The sequence below is a fragment of the Lycorma delicatula genome, chromosome 3, assembly GCF_047948215.1.
Source record: "Lycorma delicatula isolate Av1 chromosome 3, ASM4794821v1, whole genome shotgun sequence".
Classification (NCBI taxonomy): domain Eukaryota; kingdom Metazoa; phylum Arthropoda; class Insecta; order Hemiptera; family Fulgoridae; genus Lycorma; species Lycorma delicatula.
This window is the reverse complement of record NC_134457.1, coordinates 64,362,885-64,390,632: the sequence shown is the minus strand read 5'-3', so window position 1 is coordinate 64,390,632 and position 27,748 is coordinate 64,362,885. Positions and strand designations below refer to the sequence as shown.

Here is a 27,748-nt window from a genome sequence, read left to right as displayed (position 1 = left end):
CTTCATAGTGAATGTGATCAAACTCTATTTTACAGATACCTTAGATAATGTTGATTTTTTCCGTTGCTAATTATGTTTCTTATAGAGGCAACAGATTCTTGATAAAAAAGTCATGGTAGTTTTTTTGTTGTTTTATATTCTAATTTCTGTGGTTTTAGACAAATTTAGAATTAGCTGAGGAGGGTGTTTAGACTGAAATCAAAAGATTATCTAGATATTACCTCCTTGATGGATATCACCATAAATCTAAATACAATCTGGTGACAGTCATATTTTGAAAAATTAGAGGTGGTGCTCAATATTTTTAAGTGTTTTGATCCTTGGATTTTAATTGCATAAGAAAATAGTAATAATTAAAAAGATGTTACCATTTCAGTTTTCCTAATATCAATTTGGCAAACCTTTGTGTGTTCAGGCTGAAATTTACTTTTATTGTGAGAGAAAAAGCCTGGGGAAATTGAGTTTATTGAGAACTCCGATCTAAATCAATATTTTTATTTCTTCTACAGAAAAGTGCATCCTTTTAGATTTGGCTTACATCAAATTGAACTTCCAAGTATTTCTGGTCTAAGACATGCTTAGAGCCTGATGACCCTTGTTACATGGTATTTATTAGTTACAGGTTGTTGAGTGATGTGATTGATAACTTTTCCAGTTTTTAAATTTACAATTCAAGCTTGTATTGAATTAAATTTAGATATTACTTACCTTATGTATCTAATTTTAAAATCTGACGATATGATTTTAAAATTAATTTTAAAATCTACTATATGATCTATCAGACTGTAGCACAGTAGAAAGATTTATTTGTCTTTGTCAAATACACTTAGTACAATAAGCATAAATTTGACATATGAATCACTTTAGCACTATGGTAGCTAATAGATAATATAAGCATAAAGTGTGACTAATATTTTTTTTAGTTTTAGTGCAGTTACTGCCTTCATATAATTAAAAAAGTTTAACTGGATTCATTCTAACAAGTCAAAATTAAAATTGTAAATCATATTCAATTGTAAATCATACTACTACAGAATATGTTAAGTGTAAATAATAAGAAATATAAATGGAAGGAGAAAAGTAAGCAAATAAAAAATAAAAAATTTTTTAGATGTCTTGAACTTTTATGGGTTTTAGTTATCCAATTTAAAGTAAAATTATTATAAAAATGTTTAACTCAGTTTTGAATCATTTAGGAATTGTTTTTTTTCTAGAGAAAAAATATCTTTAATGATCATTATGATGGAGTTACTTTTAATTTCGAAAGTGATGTAATTAATTTATTATTTTGTTAAAAAACTATATGAAATAAGTATTATGAATAAATAAAGATAAAATAAATTAAAAAATATTTTTATATAAAAAGTTCAGGTTGCGTAAAAAGTTGAGTGGTTAAAGTGTTGGTATGATTGTTCCATACACAACACAGATGTTATATAAAAAAGGTGTGTATTTTTCAATATACATAAAACATAGTATGAACCACATTGACTCACAAAAACCTCACAATTTGGAGTAATCTGTTCAAATCCAAAACAAATTACTTAAATTACAAAACAGAGTAGTTTGAAAAAATGAATTTCTTTTGTGCCTCCCAGGATTGATGTCCAAAAATACATCCTGTGTTACTGAAAAAGGCTTGTACACTGAATGTGTGAATAAGATGTTAAAAACAACAAAAAACAACAAAAAATGTAATAGTATTAAAACACAATACAAATTTTATTAAAAATAACTGTTGTGATTTCATTATTGTTTCATTTTTAATTTTCTTGAGCAGATATATTACAGTTATACATTTCTTGTGACATTATTTTGTTTTTCATGAATTAGTTGTTTTTGTATTATTGATATGAGATAAATTAAAAACAGATACCTGTAACAGTAAAACAAAATAATTTATTACTGAAAATGCATTATTTTAATATTATTCTTAAAATTTAAATGTATTTAAATTTAAATTCAACTAAAAAATAGTTTGTTTTACTATTCTATATTTTTTAAAGTTAAAACTATCCTATTTAAACTTCACTGACCAAAGTGTTAAGTGTTAAAAAAATTTCTTAGTGTCAGTTCAGGACTAGTCACACAAGTTCGGGCAATACCTGATACTAAGACTGGAAAATACCTGATATATTCACTCCATAAAAGTTCAAGTGTATGGATTTATTAACATCTTAATAATAATAATAATAATAATAATAGAAACAAATTAATGATTGACATTTACATGCTACAGATACATATAAATGAAAAAGTAATAAGTAAAATTTTGAAGTTGGTCAAGTAATGACATTAAATTTAAAGAGTCAATTCAAAATGTTTTGATGAAAGGTAAAAATGAAGATACTTTTAGGAATAAAGAATTGCATTGCATTGTAAGTATTTTAACAAGATCGCTGCAGAGCCTAAATTTACATACCTCATTTATTTTGCTAAAAAAAAACAACCTTTTCCAGTTTACTGAAGATTTTTTTATTGGTTATCCAGTGGTACCATTGGTACCAGTGAAAAAAGCTACACAGCTTTGATTATGAGAAACCTTACAACAATATCACCTTAAATAACAAATGTATATTAAACAGCCCTAGTGTAAATCCTACATTATTTTATGAGTAAAAATTGTTTTAGTTTCCATAATCAATACAGTAGAGCACAACAATGTCACTTTTGACAGCTGAATTATATTGAGTGTGGGCAATTGATTTTTAAAATAGAAACTGTGGACTTGGGTCTGACAGCATTTTTATTGAAATTGTCAAATCGGCTTAAAACGGGTTTTGAATGTTTTCTTTTCTTTTGTGGCATGTACGCTATCCGTATTTTTTCTTTTATTTCTCAATACTTGAAATGGATACACCTGTGAATTCAGATGTAAGCGCTTCTACTTTAATTTCTAAAGTAGAGCATTTTTTGCGAAATTTATTTACAACCTTAAAAAGTATTGTCTTTTCCCCACTTCCTACTACTTTACCTTTTCTGTGTTTAACTATACTGCAAGAAGGACTCTTGACCACAGTTATTAAATTTCATGACTCTTAAAAATATTTATAATCAAAAACTTATATTCTAGAACTCTAATAAAGAAAATAAGTCAAATTTCAATATGATACTTATTTAAACCAAATTAATGATAAAAACAATTTTACTCAAAGTAACTTCTATCTTGAGCAGTTAATGTCACAGGTAAAGTAACAATGAAGTTTCACAAGACCAAGCAATCGTTATTAAAATAGTATCAGAAATATAATTTAACTGTGTCATAAAACTATAAATATCTAGGAAGTATTTCTATGGTTTATTTAACATTGCACATGGTATATCCTGAATTGCAATTTAAATACTTGCACTAACACACGGAATGTATGTTTACTCTAAGCCTTAAGTAGCAAATAATATGAACGTTATAAAATTAGGAAACTGAAATTAGTATACATTTTTCAATAACGGTGCGTTTTTTACATTGCTGTAGACTTATCATATTTCTAATTACATAATAATAAATAACTAATAATGTAATAACTAATAACAGCATGAGTAACGTTCTTATAGTATGGTAGCTATTTTTAAAAGTGATGTGTCATTTTTGTCCACCTGGTGTATTACATCAACTGCTTGAAGGTTGTCGTATGTGTATTATATATTTACAAGCACCACACACATACAGATTGTTAAGTTCAGATCTCAAAGTAAAGTAGACAGAAAATAACAGAGTGAAAAACTTGCAAGAAATATTTGTTGATTTTCATTTAATTGTAATGATAATTATGAATTGGATTCTTAATGACTTTGTTTACACTTTTATAAAGTTATATTATTAACTCAACCAGTCAATTGCTGATAAAAAAGTACAGTGTTTGAGTTTTAGGTTGAGCTAAGCCACTTAAAAAATTGCCAATAAAGGATATACTAAACTGCATTCAGAGTTCTGGTCCAAGTATTATGTATCTTCATTCAGTTAAGTATCAATATTTAAATGGTATTTTTTTACTGAAAATATTGTTAACAAATTTGTAACAAAATGTGCACAAATGTGCCTTTCCAGAATATATATTCACTTCAGGACATCTTAGAATTGTTTTTATTTAATAAAAAAACCAATATTTATTAGAAAAAAATACTGTTATAACGCTTTTATTTCTCTTGTATTATTTATTAAATGTATTCCAACCAGTGTCATCGTTCAGACCATTATAAAATTTAGAAAAAATGATGTAAGCACCACCAAATTACTGGTTAATATTAAGAAAAGTATTATTAAATATCATTATTATTTATCTCTTGACGTTTTTTATTTTATCAATTAATTATACATCCTACATAATATATTATTGTAAAGTGACTTTTAAATCTAAAAACGTAATAAAAATTATTTGTAATATTTTATAATTCCAAAATGACTACTTTTATGTAAAGTTTGAACAATTTTTTTTATTATATTTTCTACAAATTAAAAAAAAGTAGAAAAATGCTGGAGTATGATTTTGACAATTTGACTGTGCAAAAGTTTCCAATGAGTGTGATATAGTTGTGCTAAAAAAAAGAAGATTCTGGATAAAGTTTAATCCTATTGATTTGTAAATGGATCATAAATAAACTGACTTCTGAAAAATATAATTCAAGAGCTTGCTGAAATGTAAGCTAAGCTCCATTGTAAAGTAATAAATAGATTGATAATAATTTAAAAATATACCTTGAAGTAGAAAAATAATTGATAGCTATAAAATATATATTTATTTATTCTGGTGGTCACTGGTAACAAAATTATGGAAATTATATTTTATGAATTTAGAAGCACTCAATTTTGGGCAAAAATATTTTAATTTTAACAATCTTAATCTTTTTAAGGTTCATTATTGATAAAGAAAATAATAAAACACAGCTATTGAAAAATGGCAGTGAAATGGTTTGGGGCAAAAAATGGCTAAAAAAAAGGAAAAATAATTTGATGGTCTATGTAATATAACATTTCTGCCTTTGTGATGACTGAATTTTAATAAAGGTTGTCACAGATGTGATTTATACTTCTAGGAAATACTGTATTTTTAAATATTTAATTTTCTATAAATAAAAACCATGTTTTATTGATGTATTATTTTGTAACTGTAAGTAGTTAAGACAGTTAATGATATTTCATTAGTATTTTGAAATGTGCTTTGTAAGTAATAGATAAAATAGATATCAATCATAAACATTTTAGTTGTAAATATTATGCATTTTTTTCTAAATTACATTACAATTTTTGTGTCAGATAAATATTGTCTAAATGATGTATGAAAGAGAGGGGGTATCTGTATTAAGGTCAACATCTATTGACCCTAAATTTAGAAGAAAGAAGAAACCTTGTGCCTTCTTTCTTCCTTTGTTCCTCCTTTCTATCTTTCTTTTTACCTTGTGCCTTCCTTCATCTAAAATTAATTCAATAAAATATGTTTCAAAGTTTAGATATTAATGAAAAATTTTGCTCATATTATTTTAATAATACCAAAACTTTTTACTTACAATTCACATATTTCTGTTTTACTCTGCACACTTATCAATTTTAAAAACTGCTTTTGAAATGCTTCCTTTTCTTAATTCTTGTAAGGCTAATTCACATTGACTTAAACTAAACACTTTTACACCAAGCCGACAGTAATCTATATACCTAAAAGATTTTTTAAAACTTGAATAAAATTAATTGCTTATAAATATGTGTTTAATATAACAAACACTGATTTTTTAACATATTTTTCTTAAAATATTTTAGTTTCACTAGTTGCTGTCTTATCTCACTTACATTACTTTTTAAAAGTGTTATTTATATTATTTAGAAAATATGTATTTAAAATGTAGATTTTTAAAACTACTTATCTATTCTGATTGGTAGCATAGAGATGGCAGACAGTAAAAAAACCTTTTAAAACAAAGGTTCATCAGAAAAAACCTCTATTTTAGGATAATTTTATCCAAAATTTTCTGGGTTTGAATCCTGTTCAAACAGAACAGTGAACAGTGTGCTACTTGGCATATTTTTCATATGCTGCAACATTCATTTAATAAACAAATTGATTCTGAGCCAATCTGACAAGTAAAATCAGATCCCTTAATCATTTAACATCAAGAAAAATTTATTGGGAGGTCAGCCTGTTGTTTCTCTAGTAAAGCCAGTTATTTTTACATTGATTTGAATACTAAATCGTGGATACCGGTGTTCTTTGGTGGTTGGGTTTCAATTAACCACACATCTCAGGAATGGTCGAACTGAGAATGTACAAGACTACACTTCATTTACACTCATACATATCATCCTCATTCATCCTCTGAAGAATTATCTAAACGGTAGTTACCGAAGGCTAAACAGGAAAAAGAGAGCCTGTTGTTTCTGAAGTAAATAAATAAAATAATTATCACGCAGTGCTGCTCAATCTGACCAGTAGAAGGTTTGCTGGAAGACTATAAGTCATCGCAGGAAATAAATATAGTGAATGGAAATTGAAAATAAATTTTATCTACTAATCTTATAGAACTGATAAAGAACATGTTTTTCCAGGAATAATAAATTCAAACTGATGTTGGTTCATAAAATGAGGTACCAAATTGGAATAAGGAAATAAAACCTAGACAGAATTCTGTTTTTCCATGTTGAAGATGTTAACTGCTTGGCTGACAACGCTTTTTGAAAAACATGCTTGTTATACAATGGCAATGAATGAGAAACAATTGGTAAAAAAAGGAACGTAAACATTTCACAATAATATTTGATTTTTAAATTTTGAAAATGTAGAAAATGATGCTCTCATTAGAATTAAAACAAAAGAAATTGAAATCAAAGTAGTATCAATATTTAAAACTACAATAAAATAATTTTATGTGTTGGTTTTATCATTATTGAACACCAGTATGTTACAATGCATGTAACATCTCTTTTGTGGGAAAATTTCACACCATCTTCTATTTTGGAACTAACAATAGCAGTTACTATAGACGAATTGGTTTTTAAGCAGTGAATGGAATGGTATCACTTATCATTTCAATGAAAATTGTTTTGTAAATGAAACACGCCTTATTAACTTTGAATTTTAAATGTGTATTTTTCATTATTGTTATTACTTTTAGCATTTTGAAAGTTATTCATTCAATCTACTCAGTGTTAAAGTTATCATCAGAGAAAGACTTACAAGTTTTCAAACATATAGAAATATTGATTTTATATTAAAGAGGCTGCAAGAATTTTATCCAAAGGCACAAGCACATGTTATGAAGAATGCTCAATCATTTTGATCTTTTTATTGATAAGAAGCAAAATTTACCGTTTTTATGTCAAATGTTTTTGCGATAATAAACTTCTTTTCATGAATTAGATTTTTAGCAACTTATTTTGTCACTGTTTGCCCCTTTTTTTCTGTTTTGGCCTTTGGAACCCCTTTTAATCTTTTAGCCTCTGAAGTAAAGGTATTTACTTCAGAGGATGAATGAGGATGATATGTATGCATGTAAATGAAGTGCTGTCTTGTGGTTAATTAAAAAAATCCAAACCACCAAAGAACACCGGTATCCATGATCTAGAATTCAAATCTGTATAAAAGTAACTGGCCTTTACTAGGATTTGGACCTTAGAACTCTACTTTTATATCAGCTGATTTGGGAAGACGAGTTCATCACTAGACCAACCTGGTGGGTTTCATTGTTTGCCTACAAATATACAAAATACACAAAATCAAGAACCATTTTTGTTCGATCTGATTAATATAATTTAAGTTATACTTTTTATGTTAACATAAAATGTTGGCCAAACTTAAGTTAAATAGATTTTTTTATTTATTTCTCCAAAAAAGTAGTACTAAAATGGCATTCTGACACCAGTGCATCCCTAGTTGTCATAGGTATTATCATTTGTCTGAAAGCAGTTTATAAATTAAACAAAATATAATTAAAAACTAAAAAAAATTCAATAACTGTTAATTCTTAGCATGAAAAGTATATATAGCTTACCTTGAGCCCATTGTTTCCATAAGACCAATAGCATGCTGGAATGAGTAACGGTTAATCGTTACACCAAAGATAGTTATTTCCCTTAAGAATATATCAAATGGAGACATGCTGTAAAATCAAAATAATACATTTGTTTGTAAAAAATGAAAAATCTTGGTTCAGATTATTACCAATAATATGCAAAAATTTCTGTTGTAAATTATAAATTTGTGTAGGAATATATATGTTTGATATTTTTATGTTTTGTTTTATAAATCATATTAACATTAAAACTCAAAAGATAAGTGTGCTTGAGCCTTATCCAATGGCTAATTCTCTGTTAGTTCTTGTGAGTACTAATAAAAACAGACATATTGTGGTGATGAAAATAAGGTTGACTCGTTTTCTCCACACAAATTAAAAAAAAAAAAATAGTGATGTTTTATTTAAAATATAATTTTAAAGATAATTGTGTCCATAATTTTACATGAGTAGGTGTGTTCAATTTGTGTTATTTGTTCATTATGAATGTGTTATATTTTGTATGTAGCAAAAACAAGAAAATTAGAAATCGGTTTGGTTTAGGCTGTTGGAAGGAACAAATGGGAAAAGTATTGAGAAGGAAGCAAATTTCAAGAAACTAAAAACAAATGTCTTACTAGTTCTAAAAAATAAATGTAGTTTAATAATTAGTAAATAATTTTATTAATAAACTAGAAAATTGTTAAAAACTACAAATAAATGTCATTGAAATTGTTGAACACTCAATGATTTACTTTGAACGTAATAAATTTCATAGTTGTTTGTTTAAGTGTTGGTGAGATCGTAATTTTTGTGCGCAATATGTAAAATTTGCATGTTAAAGTTAATGTTTATTTACACAGGAATGATTAGTTTGTATTCTGCAGCTGATTTTTATTATTTAATTCATGTTAGTGATATGTGTTGGAGTGTCTTGGAGGGGAATTTTTTATATTCCCCGCGGCTAGTAACTAGTATGAGTAAGATGCATTAAACATTCAGTGATATACTGTTATAAACACTATCTTACACGTATTAATACCTTAAACGTATTTCTAATTTTTTTCTAATTATCGCATCACGATTCATGATTAATATTGTTAAACTCATTAAACATTCTATGTATCATATTAAATTTAAACGTGTTAAGTTTTAAAGAACCTTTTTATTAAATTTTTAATTTATTAAACAATATTTAAATGTAAGTGCAAGCTTATTTTCACCTTGCTAATTAAACAAACAGTTCATTTAATTCAGGTTAATATAAAACCTTCAGGCATAAATTACTTATATTTTTGAATAATTTTACTTGAAAAGTTGATATAGAAATTTGTATAAGTTAGTTATTTTATTGTACAGGTAAATATTATTATTATTTAAGTAAAATTATTTTTTTTTTACTTTGTTAAAAACTATTTTCCTATAATTATTTGATTTTTAATGAACTTACCTTACTCTAGTTCCTGGTGAAGCAACTCCAAAAATACACAGTTTGCCTCCACGATTAAGAAGATTTAGACTTTGTTCTATTGCTGTACCATTTCCACTGTTCTCAATAACAATGTCAACACCATTTACACTGTCATTACAGAACATTTTGTTTAATTCTTTGGGAGTGGTGATAGCATATCCGGAATCTGGAAGGAAATTAAATATTTTATTCCTTTTATGTAAACGTAATTGTAGATTGTTTGGGTTAATGTTACCATAATTTAAGTTTTTTAAACATGGCACAATTGGTATAATATTATTCATATATAAATAAATGAAATACAACCTTACCAACAATTCGCCCACAGTCTCTTTTCTAGTACTTTTGATCATTCGAACATCCTCAGGAAAAGTTATTCTTCAATTTATATCATTAAAATTAAATTACATAAAAAGTAAATTTAAAATCACAACTCATCATCATAGTAAAAAGTTAGTCATATCTGTAATGTAAGAAGGTTGCAGTTGTTATGAATATTAGTGGTTGGAAGGAAACAGTTTAGGCATCCTGATTATTATTAATTACTTGTTTAAATAAAAATCAAAACCTGTTCATCTCTACCAGATAGATTCATTTGAAAATAAATGATCGTTACTTTAAATACAGAATACTATGGGATCATCCGTCATACAACTCAGGAAATAGAATTCTTGTACATGTAAGATATAATGGCTGAACATTCTGTTTTTGTTCACAATAACAATTCTCATTGTCATTTAAAAAACTAGATTTAACATAAATGGATTTTTTTTAGATCTCAGTCTTTATGCTGTTTTCACATTGTTTTCAGTTATTGTGGCCATGTCACAAGAGTGACTTGCTTGATGATACTCTGTTTATTACTTACCCTCTATTGTGTTGGCGATTTAAATAGTTTTAAATAAAGATGAATGTTAAAAAATATAAACTGTATAATTATTAACCGGTTCATATGTTATCTGAAATAATTAGGATGGAGTTTTCCTTTAAGTGCACATTTGGATAATGTGGGTTCTATTGATAAACCATTTATGATAGTGTTAAAGTAAATTAGTGAATTAAACAACTAAAATGTTATATCTGGCTAAGCATATAAGGAAGCTTGTCTTCATGGAGAACATTTAAATGTGGTTTCCAGGGGAACCAGATCCCCCCCCCCCCCGTATAGTCAGAGCAAAATTTAATTATCATATATCATGAATGACTTCCTGGTCAAGATTGTAAATTATCCCAGTCAAGGAGACTCACATTGTGGACTAACTGATCACCCCCTTTTCTACTCTTTCTTTTCCTTATCCGTCATTCCTTAAGGGTGCTTGTATCGAGCAGGATTATATTTGTGATATCATGAATTTTGTAATAGCCAGTGAGGTAATGCATTTTATTTGAGTTTATTGTGGCTGGGAAGCCTACCTGTTGGAGTGCTCATAGGTACTTTTACTATCCATGGGTTATATATATATAGCCAAATTAGTGGTTGTGCATTTGCTGATTATTGCTAAATCTCTTACTTTTAAAATTTGAGATCTTAAAACTTGGAGGAGGTTCTCTAATATTAATCTTCATGATGTTATTTATCAAACACTGTTTGTACTCCAGTCATAAAAAGTGATTTTTATGAGTTTGTAATTTTTTTCTAACTTAGCAGGTTATCAAATAAGTTTTGGATGTGTGATCAGGTATTTTTATTTGCTTAAAACGGCTTTTGTCATAGACTGTTTCAAGGTACAATATTATTAGTACATGTGTATTATATTTCTGCATTTACAAGGAAGTGGAATAAATAAAATAAACGGAAGGTGTAAATTCAGTTCTGTGTTTTTACTATTCTGAAAGATGTGTAATCTCTAAATATGATTTTACTTCTTCGGAATCACATATCAGAGCACTGGGGTGGAATAAACGTTTCTAACAAAACATAAAATTGTCACCATCTCAATGACAGTAACAGCTGGAAAGAAATTTATGTTTTTTTTTAATTCAATCTTCCTCATGTACCAATGCCAATGCAGAACTTTTTATTAATTTAAAGCCATCTTACTACTATATTAAATAACTTACTACTATTCATAATATATAAAGTTATTATAGCTGGATTTTTGTGGGCATTTTTTAATACTTTTCAGAAGTTGTCAAGTGAGAATGTATTTCCTATCAGGTTTTCTGATAGTATTACTTTGCCAAAAATTGGTTAAACACAGAGATTAATAAAAATAAATAATTTTTAATTTTTAATGAAGTTTTTAGTCTTTTGTTGAAAAATAATAAAATTGAATTTTTATGTTACTAGACAACATTTATGAAAGAACATCTGATAGGCATTTTATGCAATATGAATTAAATTACTGTAAAAATCAATATTTTGCAATATCTTGATATCTTAATGATTGATATATGAGCACCATTGCTTCATGAATTTTTAACTGCTTATTAAAAAGTCTGTTTCTTTGCTTGGATTAAAATTTAGAAATTATTTAAAAATTAAGTTTTTTAGCATTATTATATTTTAGCTAGATTTTTACATTTAATTCAATTTATAAGCCACATTACACTTGTTAAAAAATAGGTATTTACAACATTTTCTTTTGAAGTCTCTTAATATACTGTGAAGTTTTACCTGAAAACATTTGAAATTAAATCAAACTTTAAATTTAAAAATGTTTAAATTTAAACATGTTTCTATAATGTACCTAATCTTTTAAAAAGCTTCCTTCTGACCTCTTCTGTTTCTGATACCGTTACATTTCGATGACCCATATGATGAAGTACACTACACCAAAGATTTCCAATTATTCCAGCACCCGTGATTAGTATGTTTTGGCTGTAATGAAGAGGAGCTATTCGAGAGAACCCATGATAGATACACGATAAAGGTTCTAATAACACAGCTAAAATGCACAAAATAAAATTATGAAAAAATTGTATATTATTATGATAAAAAAAAGGAAATTACATTTCACTAAAAAAGTAAGAATAAATCTAAATCAATGTTACTTACAAGCATATAAAGCAAGCAATACTTTTATACTAATTGCTCTGTATTAACATATTGCGGATTACTCGATATTACATTTTACCTTGCATTACATAAAAAAAAAATCGGCAGTAATGATAATAAATATTAATATCACTTTTAAGACAAATACAATTTGAATGTAACATAATACTGTTTAATATAATTTTAGCTATGAAATGGAACCCTATTACTTTTGATTCTCTATATCATTGATTCCCAAAGTGGTCCAGGTGGACCCCCAGGGGTCCACGGGAGACTTGAGGGGGGTCTATGTTGGCGTGACAAAAAAATGGGGGTTCGCAATTCGTAAGCGGGGGTCCACGAAAATTCATCTGGTTTCGATAGCGAAGAACTAAAATGTTGGCTTGACTTTGCGTATCAATCTAGGCAGATAATGTTTTGAGAAGCTCAGGGACTGTTACTTGTAAAAACTTGCATATTCCATATTCAGTACAAAGAACGTGTCGAGACTTGCAAAGCGCCGCCGCCGTCCGCAACGCTTGTTCAGGCGTGCAAAAGGACGAAATACGACTTGTGGTGTGTGTGCTAGCAATCTTGCATGAACTTGTTTGATTCTTCACTAATATAAATACGATTGCCAAGGATAAACGTTACTCATTTGTTTCCGGAATTTCGAAAAGAAAAGTAAAGTGAATAGATGTTAGCGTTTGCCAGTGTCGGAAAAAGTAGTAAGTACTTACCTGCTTTTTTGATATACTTACTTTTATTTTATTTATTGTTTATTTATTTGACAGTAAACAAAAAATGCATAAATTACAAAAAATACGTAGGTACAAAAGGCGAGGCTTATTCCTAAAAGAAATCTCTTCCGTTTAAGGATTTATTAATTTTTGGTCTAAATTTTTTTTCAAATATATAAAAATCCTATTGGAATCGACTTAAAAACTGATCCTGAACATACCATTTCCCGGTTGTAACACTTATTCTGTAACACGTTGTATATTTTCATAAATTGTACCTGTCTTTACATACTCGTAACGTGCATCAAAGTAATAAGTAAATTATTAAAATCGCAGAGTTGTGATATCAAAATATTGGTTATTTAAAAGTATTTTCTATAGAATTCACAGAAATACATCAAAATATAATTAATGAAAAAATGTTTTGCATCACATTAAAATCGGTTCAGCCATTTTCATAAAACTTTATTATGGATCTTACCGATTTATTGCTTTTAATAATTAGAACCAGTTTGCCGCTGGTACTTTATTTCATTGCAATAATTAATTAATCCTATTCTGTTAAAATAGTCATATCCTGTTAAGTAAGACCGCCTTGAGATTACTAAAACAAAGTTTTTTTTTTATTTATCGGTAGGTAACTGATACGAAACATGGCTGAATCTAAGAAGAAATGTCGACTGTACAGTGTTGCTTATTTAAAATTTGGATTTCTTCTATCAAAGGCAGACAAGCGATTGCCTATATGCCTTTTGTGCAGCAAAATTATGAGCAATGACTCTATGAAACCATCGAAGTTCGAAGATCATCTAAGAAGGTGTCATCCTGATAAAATAGGTAAAGATTTTAAATAATTTCAAACATTGAAGGAAAAATATGAAAAGAGATCTACCGTGCACAGTATGTTCGCTTCAACGTCTGAAAGTAACGATGATGGCTTGCGGGCATCGTACAATATTTCATTACTTATAGCGAAATCTGGAAAACCGCACACCACTGGAGAACAGTTAATTTTACCCGCTGTTGAAGAGGTTTTAAAAACTGTTCTGCACAAATCTCCATTTGACATACTCAAAAGAATTCCTTTGAGTAACTACACTGTACAAAGACGTATTGATGAAATGAGCTCTGATATTGAAAGTTTCTTGTGTAATTATCTGCAAACAACTCATTTTTCTATTCAACTGGATGAGTCAACTTTACCTGGTAATGAAGCATTATTATTGGCATATGTTCGATTTGTTATGGACGAAGAAATTCATGAAGAGCTACTATTCGCGAAAACTTTAGAGACGGACACTAAAGGTGAATCAATATTTAATGTCTTGAGTGATTTTTCTAACGAAAAATCAATTCCATTCACAAACGTCATTTCGGTGGCAACAGATGGAGCTCCTGGCATGGTCGGGCGATATCGTGGGTTTATAAACCATCTTAAAAGAATTATACCAGTGGTAACTGCAATCCACCGACAACAACTAGTAGCGAAAAATCTGAATGATAGATTGCACAAATCGCTTCAACTTGTAATTAATGCTGTTAACAAGATAAGAAGCAATGCATTGAATACGCATTTATTTGCCCAATTGTGCGATGAAAATGATTAAGACTTCCAACGATTGCTCTTACATAGTGAAGTACGCTGGTTGTCGAAAGGTGCATGTTTAACAAGATTTTACTCACTTTTTGAATCAGGTTTATAGTTTCTGGAAGGTAAAGATTCAGATTTAAAAGAAAACCTGATCACTTTGAAAGCTGACATTGCGTATTTGACAGATTTGTTCAAAAAATTTAATGACATTAAGTTACAATTACAAGGGGACAGTCTCAATTTAATAAAAACAAAGTGTGTAGTTTCAGCTTTTCTTGGAAAATTGAAATTTATGAAGCAAAATATTAGTCGGCACGTATTTTCCCAGTTTTCAAACTTGTCACAGGTAGAATGCCTTGATGAGGATATTCAGACATACGTTCAACATTTAATTGCCCTGCATGATGACTTCAAAATCAGATTTGAAGATATTCTGACGATGGAAATACCACCATGGATCATAAATCCATTTGATGAAACGGAAGTGGAGAATGTGATATTACAAGAGGAGCTACTCGAGCTTAGCACTAATTAGGAGCTGAAGGTGAAATTTAAAAGAGGGTATCAAACATTTTGGCTGCAGGCAGAAATACCAGAAAAATATCCTGGACTGTGGGGAATTGCGAGAAAGCTTTTGATAGCGTTTCCCTCGTCATATCTTGTCGAAAAAAGTTTTAGTGTCATTACAAACCTTTTATCAAATAAAGGAGCAGATTCAATATCACAGAACAGGGAGATTTGCGCTTATTTCTAACAAAACTGAAGCCAAATATTGATAATTTGCTGTCAATCCATCAAGTACATCCCTCCCATTAAAATTGTAACTATTTTGTGACTGTCATTGTAGAAGTTACATTACGTTATTAATGTTTAATTTTAATTATATTACAACAATTTTATTATATTACATTGGAATATGATAACAATAATAATTAATAGTGTAATGATTACATATTTGAATAAATGCAACACAAAAAAATATACTATTTTTCTTTTGCTTTTTACCACTCTGAATGGGAAGTTTTCTAAATAAAATAAGTGAGAATTGATTGCTTTCTTGTGCTGTGAGTAGATGTCAAAAATGTAAAGTGGATGGAAGCATTTTTTTTGATTGGCCAACTTTACTTTTTTGACACCACTCACAGCACAGTCAATAAAAAATTAACCAATCAATTCTCACTTTTTTTTCAGAAGCTGTTAGTGCGTGGAACTCAGCCGTAACGCAAATTTTCATAGTTAGATCTAATCTTCACATTTTCCGTCGACTGGAAATATGGTAGAAATGTAGCTGCAGGGGGTCCACCGGAACCAGCAAAATTTTGAAAGTGGTCTATGAGAAAAATAAGTTTGGGAACTTCTGCTCTATATTGTTACTATCCCCCACATCATAATATCTTCTAAACTGTACAATAAAAAAAAAAAAACTACATTATGTGATGATCCTTAGACATGAGAAGGGAAACTTGCTTTCAAACTGATTAATTATCAGTGTGGTGTTAAAGAAATTTTATTTAAAGATGGAAATATAATGAATAAAATAGAAAAATATATGAGATGGAAAGACTGATGATTTTTTTTTTTTACCAATGTCAGATGACAAGAAAAAGAAAAATCTAATTTGTTTCTGATTCATAGTTGAGACAATTACAAACATACTATGAAACATTGATTTAGGCTCGAAGCAAAAATACAAATCAAGATTTTATTTTACAGAAATTTTTTGCTATTCTGAATTGTATGTACTTTTCTGCTGGCTTAAATAAGAAACCAAAGTCTGTAAAAACTGATTATAAATCAGTTTCATATCATTTTAAAAGAGCATTATACCAAACATTTTACAAGGGTATTGAAAAAAATTTGTGTCATTTTGATTTGGTATCTGGCTACAACAACCCTACTCAAAATTAGAGTTTCAGTAGTCCAATCTTTTTGTGTATATTTTTGTTTTTCAGTGCCTTTTAAAATGATGATACAATTCTATCCTTTCCAATTAAACTTTTTGAGTTGTACTCTATATGGGTTTGCGGTGTGCTAGTATTATATAAAAAAAAAAAAAAAACGGTTAACACAATTGTAGAGCTTTCCCGTCATGCGGCTTTTGTCTGATGCATAATTTACACACACAACTTAATTTATAATATTTATAATTTTATTTAAATATAATATTTTTTTACAGCTGTACAAAAAGTATTAGTGCTACTATTACTCCTTGTAGATATAGTATATCCTATTGATATAGTATACTCTTAAAGTATTTTTTGGGGTGGGGGATGTGATTTTGAAAAAAACGTTTTTGCAAATATTTTTTAATTAACAGATGTGCTTAAGAAAAATGAGACTTTAATTAGGTGAAAGCTCTGGATACTGAGGGTGACCTTGCTCTACAGCCTCACCCCCTTGACCTTTTAAACTGAAAATTTAATGACATCAATGCCCCATATATTGAAGTAATCTGATAAAATTTGGTCAAAATCTGTCCTGTAATTTTGGAGATATAAGGTGTGAGACACTGAATACATGTATATAGAAACATCCGGAAATTTTCCATCCGGTTTTTTGGGTTCCTTAGTGTCAAAACGTCAAGATCCAGTGAAAACCGTGTATGCCTAAATTGGGCCAATTACAATACTTTCCCTTCTAAAGCTATAACTCTGCTATAGCACTAGACAGGAAAGTAATAAAATATTTTGAGATAGGGACATTTACTAAATTCCATTTTTTATATTTATTGGTTGAAAAATTTTATCTATACTCTATGGACACAATTTTATTCAGATTGATAACATAATTATTAATAACATAGATTATGTCTACTACATAATCATGTCATAAAATAAATTTTCTAGTTATATTAATTAGAACATTTGAGTTTAATTTACTTGTTCCATAAGTTCTCATTATGTGTTAATAATAATTGTTATTGTGTTAAATATTATATGTTAATAACTGATGTGTTTCTTATGAGGTGTAATCAGAAAAATAAAAATGTTCTACAATATTTCTGAATGGCTTCTGGAAACCGAATACTTTCTGAATATTCTTTGATTAAAAAAAAAGTCATGCCAAAACTGTGTGCCATGGTCTTGCTGAACATGTTTGTTATTGTTTTCATTTTGGTCAATTTTATCAGAAGTTTCATGAAAAAAATTTTGCTGTTCCACAAAAGTGTCAGAATTCAGACTGACTATTTTTCCATCTTAGTTGCAAATTCATTTTCAATTTTTAAATCTTATGAAATTCACAAATATTATAATAATTTGTTCTTAAAGTTTATGAGTTAGACAAGGAATTTAAGGTTACTGTTAGATCTTCATTCTTGTCTATAGAACTGTTCACGCTGGTTGGTGAGTCACTTAAAAATGAAACAATATTACAGATTAATCATCTTTTTATTTTCTTCTATTAAATTTTCAAGCTAAAATAATAATCTAAATAGCAATTTAAAAGCTAAAAATTTCACTAACCTTGTTTAAAACTAATGGTGGATGGCAATTTGTAAACTTGCTTTGATGATACTTTGCAAAATTGGGCCCAGCCTCCATTAGAGAAAATTCCTAAGGTAGAATTTAATGCTCCATGAGGGCATACATGGTATGAAGCTGTGTGACAATAACGACATATTCCACAACCACTGAAAACCATAAAAATGAGTATGAGTAATTTATATAAATTCTTCAATTATTAATAGTTGCAAAGCATGCAACATCTGTCTAAATAAAATACAAGAGCATGATTGAAATCATAATAACATTTAGATAAAATGATTTCTGGATGTTTCTTTACCTTCATTCTGAAATGAAAAACTGCATTCTCATTACAAAGAGCATGTTCTTCATATTTTTATCATAGAGCCAAATAATTATTTTTTAATGATATTTAATGAAAAGAAAAACAATAAAAAAATTATTTATAACCAACAATATAGATATTCTGCAATGTACTTTTCTTTGTGAAATAAAAATTATATTTTAGTTTAAAATTTAGAGCAGGTAATTATTACCACTTTTTATGAAATAATGCTGTAATGTATCTTTTGTATTGAAATTATACCATAATACTATTTATTGTCAGCCACCACAACTAATTTTTGAAAAGAAGTGTGTAATGTGAAATTAGTATCATTAAAAACTGAGCTTTCATAAAGACTGTTTCAGATTGAGATCTCTATTATGAGAGTTAGAATGTAAAAGTAGATTAATTTTCTTCATTAATGCGTAGTTATAACTGAAGTAAATTTTCTTCATCTTATTCATTTCCCTGAATGCATCAATATGATCTGAAAAGCACTAACAATATTGCACCTTCAGTAGTAACACACAAGATGTGATGAGATATGCCAACCTATCTGGTTGGTAAAAGAATAAAGATTTACTTTCAACAGCAGCATGTTCACCTTTTTTTACATTATACATTCTAACTTATTTTTTGTTAACGTGAGATTGTTAAAAAAAGTTTCAATATATTTTTCAAAAATTAGAGCTTAGAAATAAGACAACACTTATAGCTGTCATTGCACATTTTTTTGCATCTTCTTTGGAGGGCTGAGTCAATTGTTTTGATGAAAGCCATTGCTTTTGATTATGTTGATTCATTTTAACTTTGCTTAATGGAATTGTTATTAGGTTTCTTTAATAAACAAGGCCTAATATTTTACTTTGGTGTTATTAACTGTGTATGCAGATAGTAATCAAGCTTCCTTGATGAAATTCAATGAGTAATGAATTTTAAAATTCAACAGGTTTTATGAAACAATTCTCTGGGAATTACAGAAATTAAAACAGTTGTTTAACTGGTTTAATTGGTTGAATGTTGGTTGTCAGTTGCCAGTCACTTTGATACTGGCAACTGACAACCAACATTCAGCCAATTCAAAGTAGTTAAACATTTCTTTAATCTCAACGGGTATAATTCCCAGAGAATTGTTTGATGAAGATTAAAGCTAAATCCAAGTGCCATTGAAAACATACATATTGGAAGACTGTCTACTGACTATAAAAAAAATTGGAATTAGTTATAATTAGAATTTGAATTTGTTGTAGTGCATCAATTTGTACGTACGCATATATTGATTGTTCATGAATCCGTCCCTAAACAATTCAGGAATGACAGTTAATGTGTTCATGCGGTAAGAGCTCTGTCATGAGTATACAAAGATATTTCAAGTATTCCAAAGGTGGTTTTAACTTACTGACTTACTAAAGAATGTTATGGACTGTTGAGGAGTTTCGTTCATACAGCTATTTTTCCTAAAAATAAATACTTGGCCATTAGAAATACATTATAATTTTGTACAAAGTGAAAAGTCATCACGTGTGCAGTAACCTTATATGTAGTAAGCATAGAGGTGAGTATTGCTTCAAGAAAAGAATGTTGGACCCCTTTAAACAGTAGAAGTATATAAATTGGCATTATTTATTTATAACATTTCCTTTTTGGTTTATTTATTTTGCTTTATATCACAATCATTAGGTCTTTTTGTATATGTTTAACAATCTAAAGGCTGGTTAGATCACTTCATTGCTACAATCTATAATGTAAAGTCTATGCTCCATTAGTTAGGTTTATTAGTCGAAGAATTATAAAGAAAGAAGGCCAGTTCCTACGGGTAGTGTTTTAGCCATACAACAATTTATACTTCACAATTAATGGACTTTCATTTCATTTGCACTATTTTATAAAAAAAATAATAAAAGAAGCATAATTATTTTCATATTTACCTGTTGGGATCAACTCCTACTCTGTCACCTTTTTTCACATGTTTTACATCGCAACCAGTTGCACATACTGTACCAGTAAGCTCATGGCCTAATATAAGTGGTTTTTTTGAGCAAGGAAATGTGCCCTGAAATAGATAAAAATTTTTTTAGCATTACAGTATAAGCACTCTGCTTAAGTGTTTAGGTATCTCCTGTTAAAGTGATATATGAAAGAATGTGCATGCGCATGTGTGCGTGTATTTTACATATATACATATGTATATATATATATATATATACATTTGTTTATAATAAAGAATATAGTATGTATCTAATATATATTATACTATGTGTTTATACATGTGTACATATATATATATGTACCTATCATATATATATATATATATATATATATATATACACACAAATCTAATTGAAATAAAAGTTTAAAGTAAATACCATTGGCAAAAATAAATAAATATATCCTGATATTATTTTTCAAGAAGATGAAAAATCTTCAGTTATCTTGTTGAAAACCAAAAGTTTTCCAAATCTGGCTGAACTAAAATCAGTGAACAATAAATAATATTGATGAATTTGAAAGTATGAATTTTTATCAAAGAACAACTTTAAAATAGTTATTTAACATCTACATTTCTAAATTACTGCACACTCTTGTTACTTTTCATCTTTGTTAGAAAGTACTTCTGATAGAGTATATGCATATAAAAATTCTGTTTTTTTTCTATCTAATAAAGCTATGTTAAAATAACCATATTATAAATATTTATAATATGTATATGTAATGTAATATGAATATATAACAATCATAATGTGAATATTATATGTAAAATGTATATTTATAATTTGAATATTTGTAATATGTATAAATGCTGAAGAACATACATTTTATATTAAAGAGCCATTAAAATTTTATTGCATGTTGTAATGGATAATATACTTAAAAGAGTTCACTTCTGTGACAGTATGGCAGTCAGTGTCTTCATCTTTAATCTGGTTGATCCAAGTTTACATTTTGGTCAGGCATAGCATTTTTCACCTGCTTCAAATTCCATAGTACACACTACATCTCAGAAAAAACTTGGAAAAATTAGTGTTGAAAGAGAAACATTTGTTTTCATAATGTTATCTATTTCATAGATATATTATTTTGTTGCTGTTGTTAGTACAAATAATTCCATTCTATTTTATTAATATTAAATTTAATGAAAATATACTATGTAAATAAAACATACAGATTAATTTAAAATATCACAAAATATAATTATTTGAAAAATTTAATCCTCCCAAAAAGTTAAACTATTGCTGAATACCAATTATCCAGAATAAAGCATCATGATGTATATATCTATTCAATGTTGAGCAAACCACATCATTCTCAGATACAATAAATACTATATTTTAGATCAATATTTCAAATCAATAATTTGTTTCAATAGTTAGAAATTAATAAAATATACTCACATCAATAATATGCTGATCAGTTCCACATACCCCAGCATATGCCACTTTAATGATAACATCATCAGGTTTTGTAACAGTAGGTATGTCTGTTTTAACTAGTGAAAGGTGGTGAGTCTTTGGTTCCATAACTAACGCATCCATTTTAAGTTTAAAAAAAATTTAAGCTGAAATAAATTTTTGAAACCAGCTTTTAAAATATTTCCTGTTTCACTAGTAGGATTTATATTTATGCAAACTGTTTAAGAATTGAATAATAAAACAGGTTTATAGTTAATTAAGTGGTTTTTGTTTAACTAGATTTATTTTACATAATAATATTTTAAACTAGAATTATTTCAATCAAAACAGCTTCATTTCAAAACAGAAATGAACATTGTGGTACTACTACATTATATTTTTCATATCTTTATCTACTAATCACTATAAATTATGTGTGTAATAAACTTTTATTTTAGTCTTATTACTTTAGTTTTGTGTGTGTATGTGTGTGTGTGTGTGTGTGTGTGTGTGTGTGTGTGTGTGTGTGTGTGTGTGTGTGTGTGTGTGTGTGTGTGTGTGTGTGTGTGTGTGTGTGTGTGTGTGTGTGTGTGTGTGTGTGTATATATATATAATATATGTAAATATCTCAGGTTTAATTATTTTGTGCTTATTTTGTTTAATCATAGACTGTAGCAATTAATTTTATTTCAGTCAATCAGTATTTCACTTTCATTTACTTAATTTTAACAAAAATGTTGATGACTTATTACTCTTTTCATTATAATTTTTTCACAATTACTGCCATTTGTACAGCACTTGTTTTCATTGAATTTTATTTAAAAATAAGAAAACTTTTTATTGAATTTTTCCATTCTGGTACACTTTTAATTTTCCTTTCATTCAGTCGAACAGAAACTCATGATTTAAGTAAATATTTTGTTTTAGTAATGTCCTTTAAGGATGATTTAGGACCATAATTTTTTATAAATAAATAGTCGCATCAATTCATTTTGAAAAATGTTGTAAGCTTCTACTTAATTTTACTATGTAATTATACTTAAAAATGGGTCAATGTTGGTAAAAGACAACAGTGGGGGGATAAATGTTGAATATGCCTCACCATTAAATGATGTTTAATGCCTACTGTTTTTGTGAAATGGAACAAAGCCTACTTATGCAGTTCATCACCCTTCTGCCAGTGAATCCTATTTCCATGAGTACTTGACTTTACCTCTGAGTGCATGGCAGCATGTGAATTGTCGTTAAGTTGCAGGATAGATAAGGGTGGAAAGGTGAGAACTTGGCACCTTAAAACTGAATCACTTTGACTAAGGTAAGGTAACCCTAACAGTTCCTGATCCTCCAGCATGGGGGTTGGAGCAATGGGCCTGCACTCCATCATCTGTAAAAAATCTCTGGCAGAAAATCCTACAGGAAAACCTTGAAACAGGACTGGAAATTTGGTAATTAATAAATGGAATTGTAAATATATTAAGAGTTTGGATGCTGGAATGTACAGGGTTTGAGTATTAAATGTAAATGAAATCTTTGAATGTCTAAGAGAGTTTAATATTGATGTAGGTATTTTGAGCGAGACAAAGAAGAAGGATTCAGGATATGAGATGCAGGGTGATTAAGTATTTTCCTATAGTGGTGTTGAAAAGGATAAAGTCTGTGTGGGATGCTGTTCACAAAAAATTTTCAAGTTCTATTAAAAACTGGATAACTATAAATGAATGCCTCATAATGGTTGACTTGGAAATTTCAGGTCATAGAATTTAAAAAATTGGTGTACATGTACCAAATAACAATGCAAATACAGATATAAAAAATTGTTATGATAATCTGTCATTGGTATTATCCAAGTTGGGACGACAAAGAGAATTGTTGCTTGTGGGGAATTTTAATGAAAGAGTGAGCAAAAAGATTGGTGATAAGATATTTGGACAGTATGGTGAAAATATAATAAATAATAATGGATGGAAATTGATTGAAGTTTGTGAACAATTCGAGAATACAGAATGGTTTCTTTGAAGACAAAGATATCCATACATATGGCATCAGTGTACGAATTGTTTAAAATAGAGGTTCTATATGTAGCTCAGATCATTTTCTAATAAAATCTATGATGAAATTTAGGTGCAAATATGTAAATGGAAAAGATGCCATCATAGTTGGCAGGGGAAATTTGTGAGATGATTAAGTATAATCTGGATTTTCTGAGGGATGATTCTACAGTCTTCTTATACAAGATACGCTTAGTAGAGAAAATGAGATCTTTCCAGCAGGGTGTTACACACCAACAGAAAATTAAGACATTATTCATAGCCCCGCCAAAGAAGCATTGGGAGAAAAAGTTAAATGTGAGAGGAAGAAAAATGATTATTGGTGGTCTGAAGAATTGGCAGGCTTGGTGGAACAAAAAAAGCGCTTATCAAAAGTGGTTGCTCTCTGCAGAACCTTTAAGATAGAAAACTTATCTAAGATGTAACTATGAAGTTAAAAAGATGAAAAATGATTTTTGGGAAGGATCATGTAATAAAACAAGTACTTTGTTAGGAAGCTCTTAGTCAAGAGAGGTGTGAAGGATGTTGAATTTGATGAAAATAGATGTCAGACAGAATTTAAGGATAGAATCTATTAGCATTGAAGAGTGGAAAACATATTACAAATAGTTATTGTCAGAGGAAAGTGATGAATTTAAAGAGATTGTGCACCAGAAATTTGGATTCTAGTTACATACTGTCTAGGTGGTGGTGGTGAAGAATGCTTTGAGGGGTATGAAAAACAATAGGTCACCAGATCCTGAAGCGATACCTATTGAGCTGGTTAAGAATGCTCCATTAGTGGTGCTGGAAGTAATTGCTGATTTGTTCACTGCTTTTCTTATGGGCGACAACATTTCAGATGAGTGGAAGTTAGGAGGTATAGCATCTATGTTTAAAAAAGGTGATAAATTAGACTGTAGAAATTACAGAGGTACAATTGTGACAAGTTTGGTGGGTAGAGGTTATGGGCAGGGTATTAAAACAGTGTATTGAAGGCCAGTTGGAGGAATTGGAGGAGCATAGTAGTTTTAGACTTGGCCGTTCTTGTATAGATAATGTTTTCTGCATAAAACAGCTTATTGAAAAGTCATTAGCCTGTAACAGAGAGGTGCATATAGTATTTATTGGCTTGAAAAAAGCTTATGATAATGCTTCTATTAAGTATCTTTGGACAGCTGTGAAAAACTATGGAGTTGAAGAAATTTATATAAATGCAGTTAAAAAGTTTTAACAAAACAGGGTAAATAAAAAGCATGGTAAATATTGGAACTCATTCGTCTGATGACTTCTTTGTCACTAAGGGTTTATGGCAGGGGTATTGTATATTTCCAACATTATTTAAAATTTATTTGGAGAAGGCTCTGAAATATTGGACTTGTAAATATGGTCAAATGGGAGTTCTGATGTAGGAAAACTATATTTACAATTTATTGTTTGCAGGTTATTTTGGCAGAAGATAAGGATGGTATTTTGTATATGATAGAGAGATTAATTATTGAATACAAGAAATGAGGATAGGAAATTAATATAGAAAAGACACTGTACATGGTGATCAGAGGAAAAGGAAAGGATTTAGAAATATTGTTAGGAACTGTGAAGCATTCTGATGAATTTAAATATCTTGGGATAACATTAACTTCTGATTACTACATATATTATGAATAAGATTATAAAGGGTAAGAGAATTGTAAGAAGGTTACATTCAGTTTTTGGAATAACCATATCTCAATGAAAAATAAACATAATATTTTAAAAATTTAGTTGAAAGCAGTGTATGGATCTGAGTCATGGACACTACATGAAATGATGAAACAGAGACTGATAGCTATAGAGTTGATGTACTGGTAGCAGTTAGAGAGCTACTGTGGTGTGGTCATTTGTGCAGGATGGGTATAAAATTTGGGAATGGCAGGCATCAAACAGAAGAAAGAAAGGAAGGCCATAGCGGATGTGGGATCATGATGTAGTGAAGAGTTTGGAAGACCATGTTTTGTTGGATGAAGTGACCCAGGATAGGAAGGCTTGGAGAGTAGGTTGTGGGAAATGTACATAATGGTTGTAAAAAAAAACACTAAGCAATAAATTTATAACAAAACTAACTTGTTATCTTATTAATTTGTTTTATACTTACCACTCGCATAAAAAGAAAAACTGAAAATTTGTTCTTGTGAAAATAATGACAAATGAAAATAATCAGTCAACTCAATAAACAGTAACTAACTAAAGCAGTCATTTAACATACAAAATCATATTAATGGTATAATAATTATTTTAAATAATTTTTTGACATATTAAGTTAAAACTTTCTTGCTAACGTGAAAATTATTTCCTGCAACCATAATTTTATTTATCCTCAATAACCATATTCCTTCCTTACTGCTCTACTTTAACTTTGTGACTCAGGAACTAAAAATAAATGTTGATTCTTATACTTTTCCATGAAAAGTACCCCCCTCCCATTAATAGTACTCTTTTAAATTTGGTAATTTGTTCTGTTCCAGACAGTAACCAATTGGAGATTATAATATGATATATGAGAATAGAAGGATAAATTCCTTCAGAAACTCACATTTTCCATGCAGTGTTCAAAATTTAGAAATGCTAAGATTTAAAGTATTTTTTCCTAGGTCCTCCTGTTAGCCAATAACCTGCAAATTCTGCAAATGATAATTTGCAGAATTTTTATAAAACTTTTTTCTAATCACTGAAAAAATTTAAATGATATTTTATCAAAATAACTTGTTAGATTATAATAATTGTAATGTATACTTTAATGATTGTTGGACTATAATGAACAACACAAAATATAGGGCATCATCAGTATGGTTAAGAAATTGTTATATGCTATGATTTTAGAAATGTAGAAAAATAAAATTTTTGCACTTTTTTTAACAGCATCTCATATTATGTTTATAGCATCTCTTAGGTAATACTTATAGTATGTAATGCTATAATACTTATTTGATTTTTGAATAAGCATATGGCTGTTGCAGACAGTCTTTGATCTAAATTAAAATTTATTTAAATGGCCATCCTTGATTGGTTCTTTGTATAGCAGTAACACTGGATTGGAATGAATAGTGTTATGCAGTAATAATTATTATCTAGTTTATTTGAGCTTGCATTCTCTTACACTAGGTCTTTACTAAATTATTATATTTCTACAAACAAATTAACAGACTACTTTTATTATGAATAAAGAGGAAGAAGAAAACCTCACAGTTCTGCTAATATTGCTGCTAATATTTGCTTCTTAAAAATGTTCTACATATTACCCTCCTACTGGAGTAGTTGGGTAAAAAAAATATCACTGATAAGAAATGATTTCTTGTTTTAAATTATAACACATGATTTTCCAAATTACTTACAAATTTTGCTGTAAATTGAAGTACTGGTGATCTGCTTTTTGTTCAGATTTTATTCATAAGTGATGTATTGATTCAAAGACTCTTTAATTTTATCTGTTTATTTATATGTAGTTAATTATGTTTTGAAATAATCTAAAAGGGAAGACAAAGTTTATGTTTTTAACCTTTTATCTCAAAAATTATTAAAATAGAAAAGAATCTTATTTATAAAATTGTTATTTCTATTGTTATATATATATATATATATATTAATTTTATAAGTTGACTTATTGATATATTTTTCTGCTCTTTAACATCACACGCTATCTTTATTTGTATTAGTGAAGATAGTATGATATAATTATTAGTCACAATATTGTAATAAAATTGTTCTATAAAAATTCGTCAGAAATTTTGTATATACATTTTAATTCAGAATT

The 27,748-nt window shown here is 28.6% G+C and overlaps 1 protein-coding gene across 1 annotated transcript; it reads right to left on the bottom strand.

The window, feature by feature from the left end:
* Positions 1 to 1,695: 1,695 nt before the first annotated feature.
* On the bottom strand, positions 1,696 to 27,469 carry LOC142321656 (uncharacterized). Its single transcript, XM_075359919.1, has 9 exons — positions 27,330 to 27,469; positions 21,935 to 22,098; positions 20,471 to 20,595; positions 18,218 to 18,384; positions 12,136 to 12,333; positions 9,425 to 9,611; positions 7,975 to 8,082; positions 5,503 to 5,647; positions 1,696 to 1,876 (listed from the first exon to the last, which is right to left on the bottom strand). Exons 2-8 carry the CDS (start codon positions 22,073 to 22,075, stop codon positions 5,521 to 5,523), a joined length of 1,053 nt encoding a protein of 350 aa, XP_075216034.1. The 5' UTR covers positions 22,076 to 22,098; positions 27,330 to 27,469; the 3' UTR covers positions 1,696 to 1,876; positions 5,503 to 5,520.
* Positions 27,470 to 27,748: the final 279 nt, after the last annotated feature.

Excerpts from the sequence above, each read along its gene's own strand:
- LOC142321656 (XM_075359919.1), bottom strand. The coding sequence starts at position 22,075 with ATGGATGCGTTAGTTATGGAACCAAAGACTCACCACCTTTCACTAGTT. Across the intron at positions 12,334-18,217 it reads CACCATTAGTTTTAAACAAG|CTGTGTTATTAGAACCTTTA; the intron begins GTTAGTGAAATT and ends TGTGCATTTTAG. Across the intron at positions 5,648-7,974 it reads ATGGAAACAATGGGCTCAAG|GTATATAGATTACTGTCGGC; the intron begins GTAAGCTATATA and ends AAAATCTTTTAG.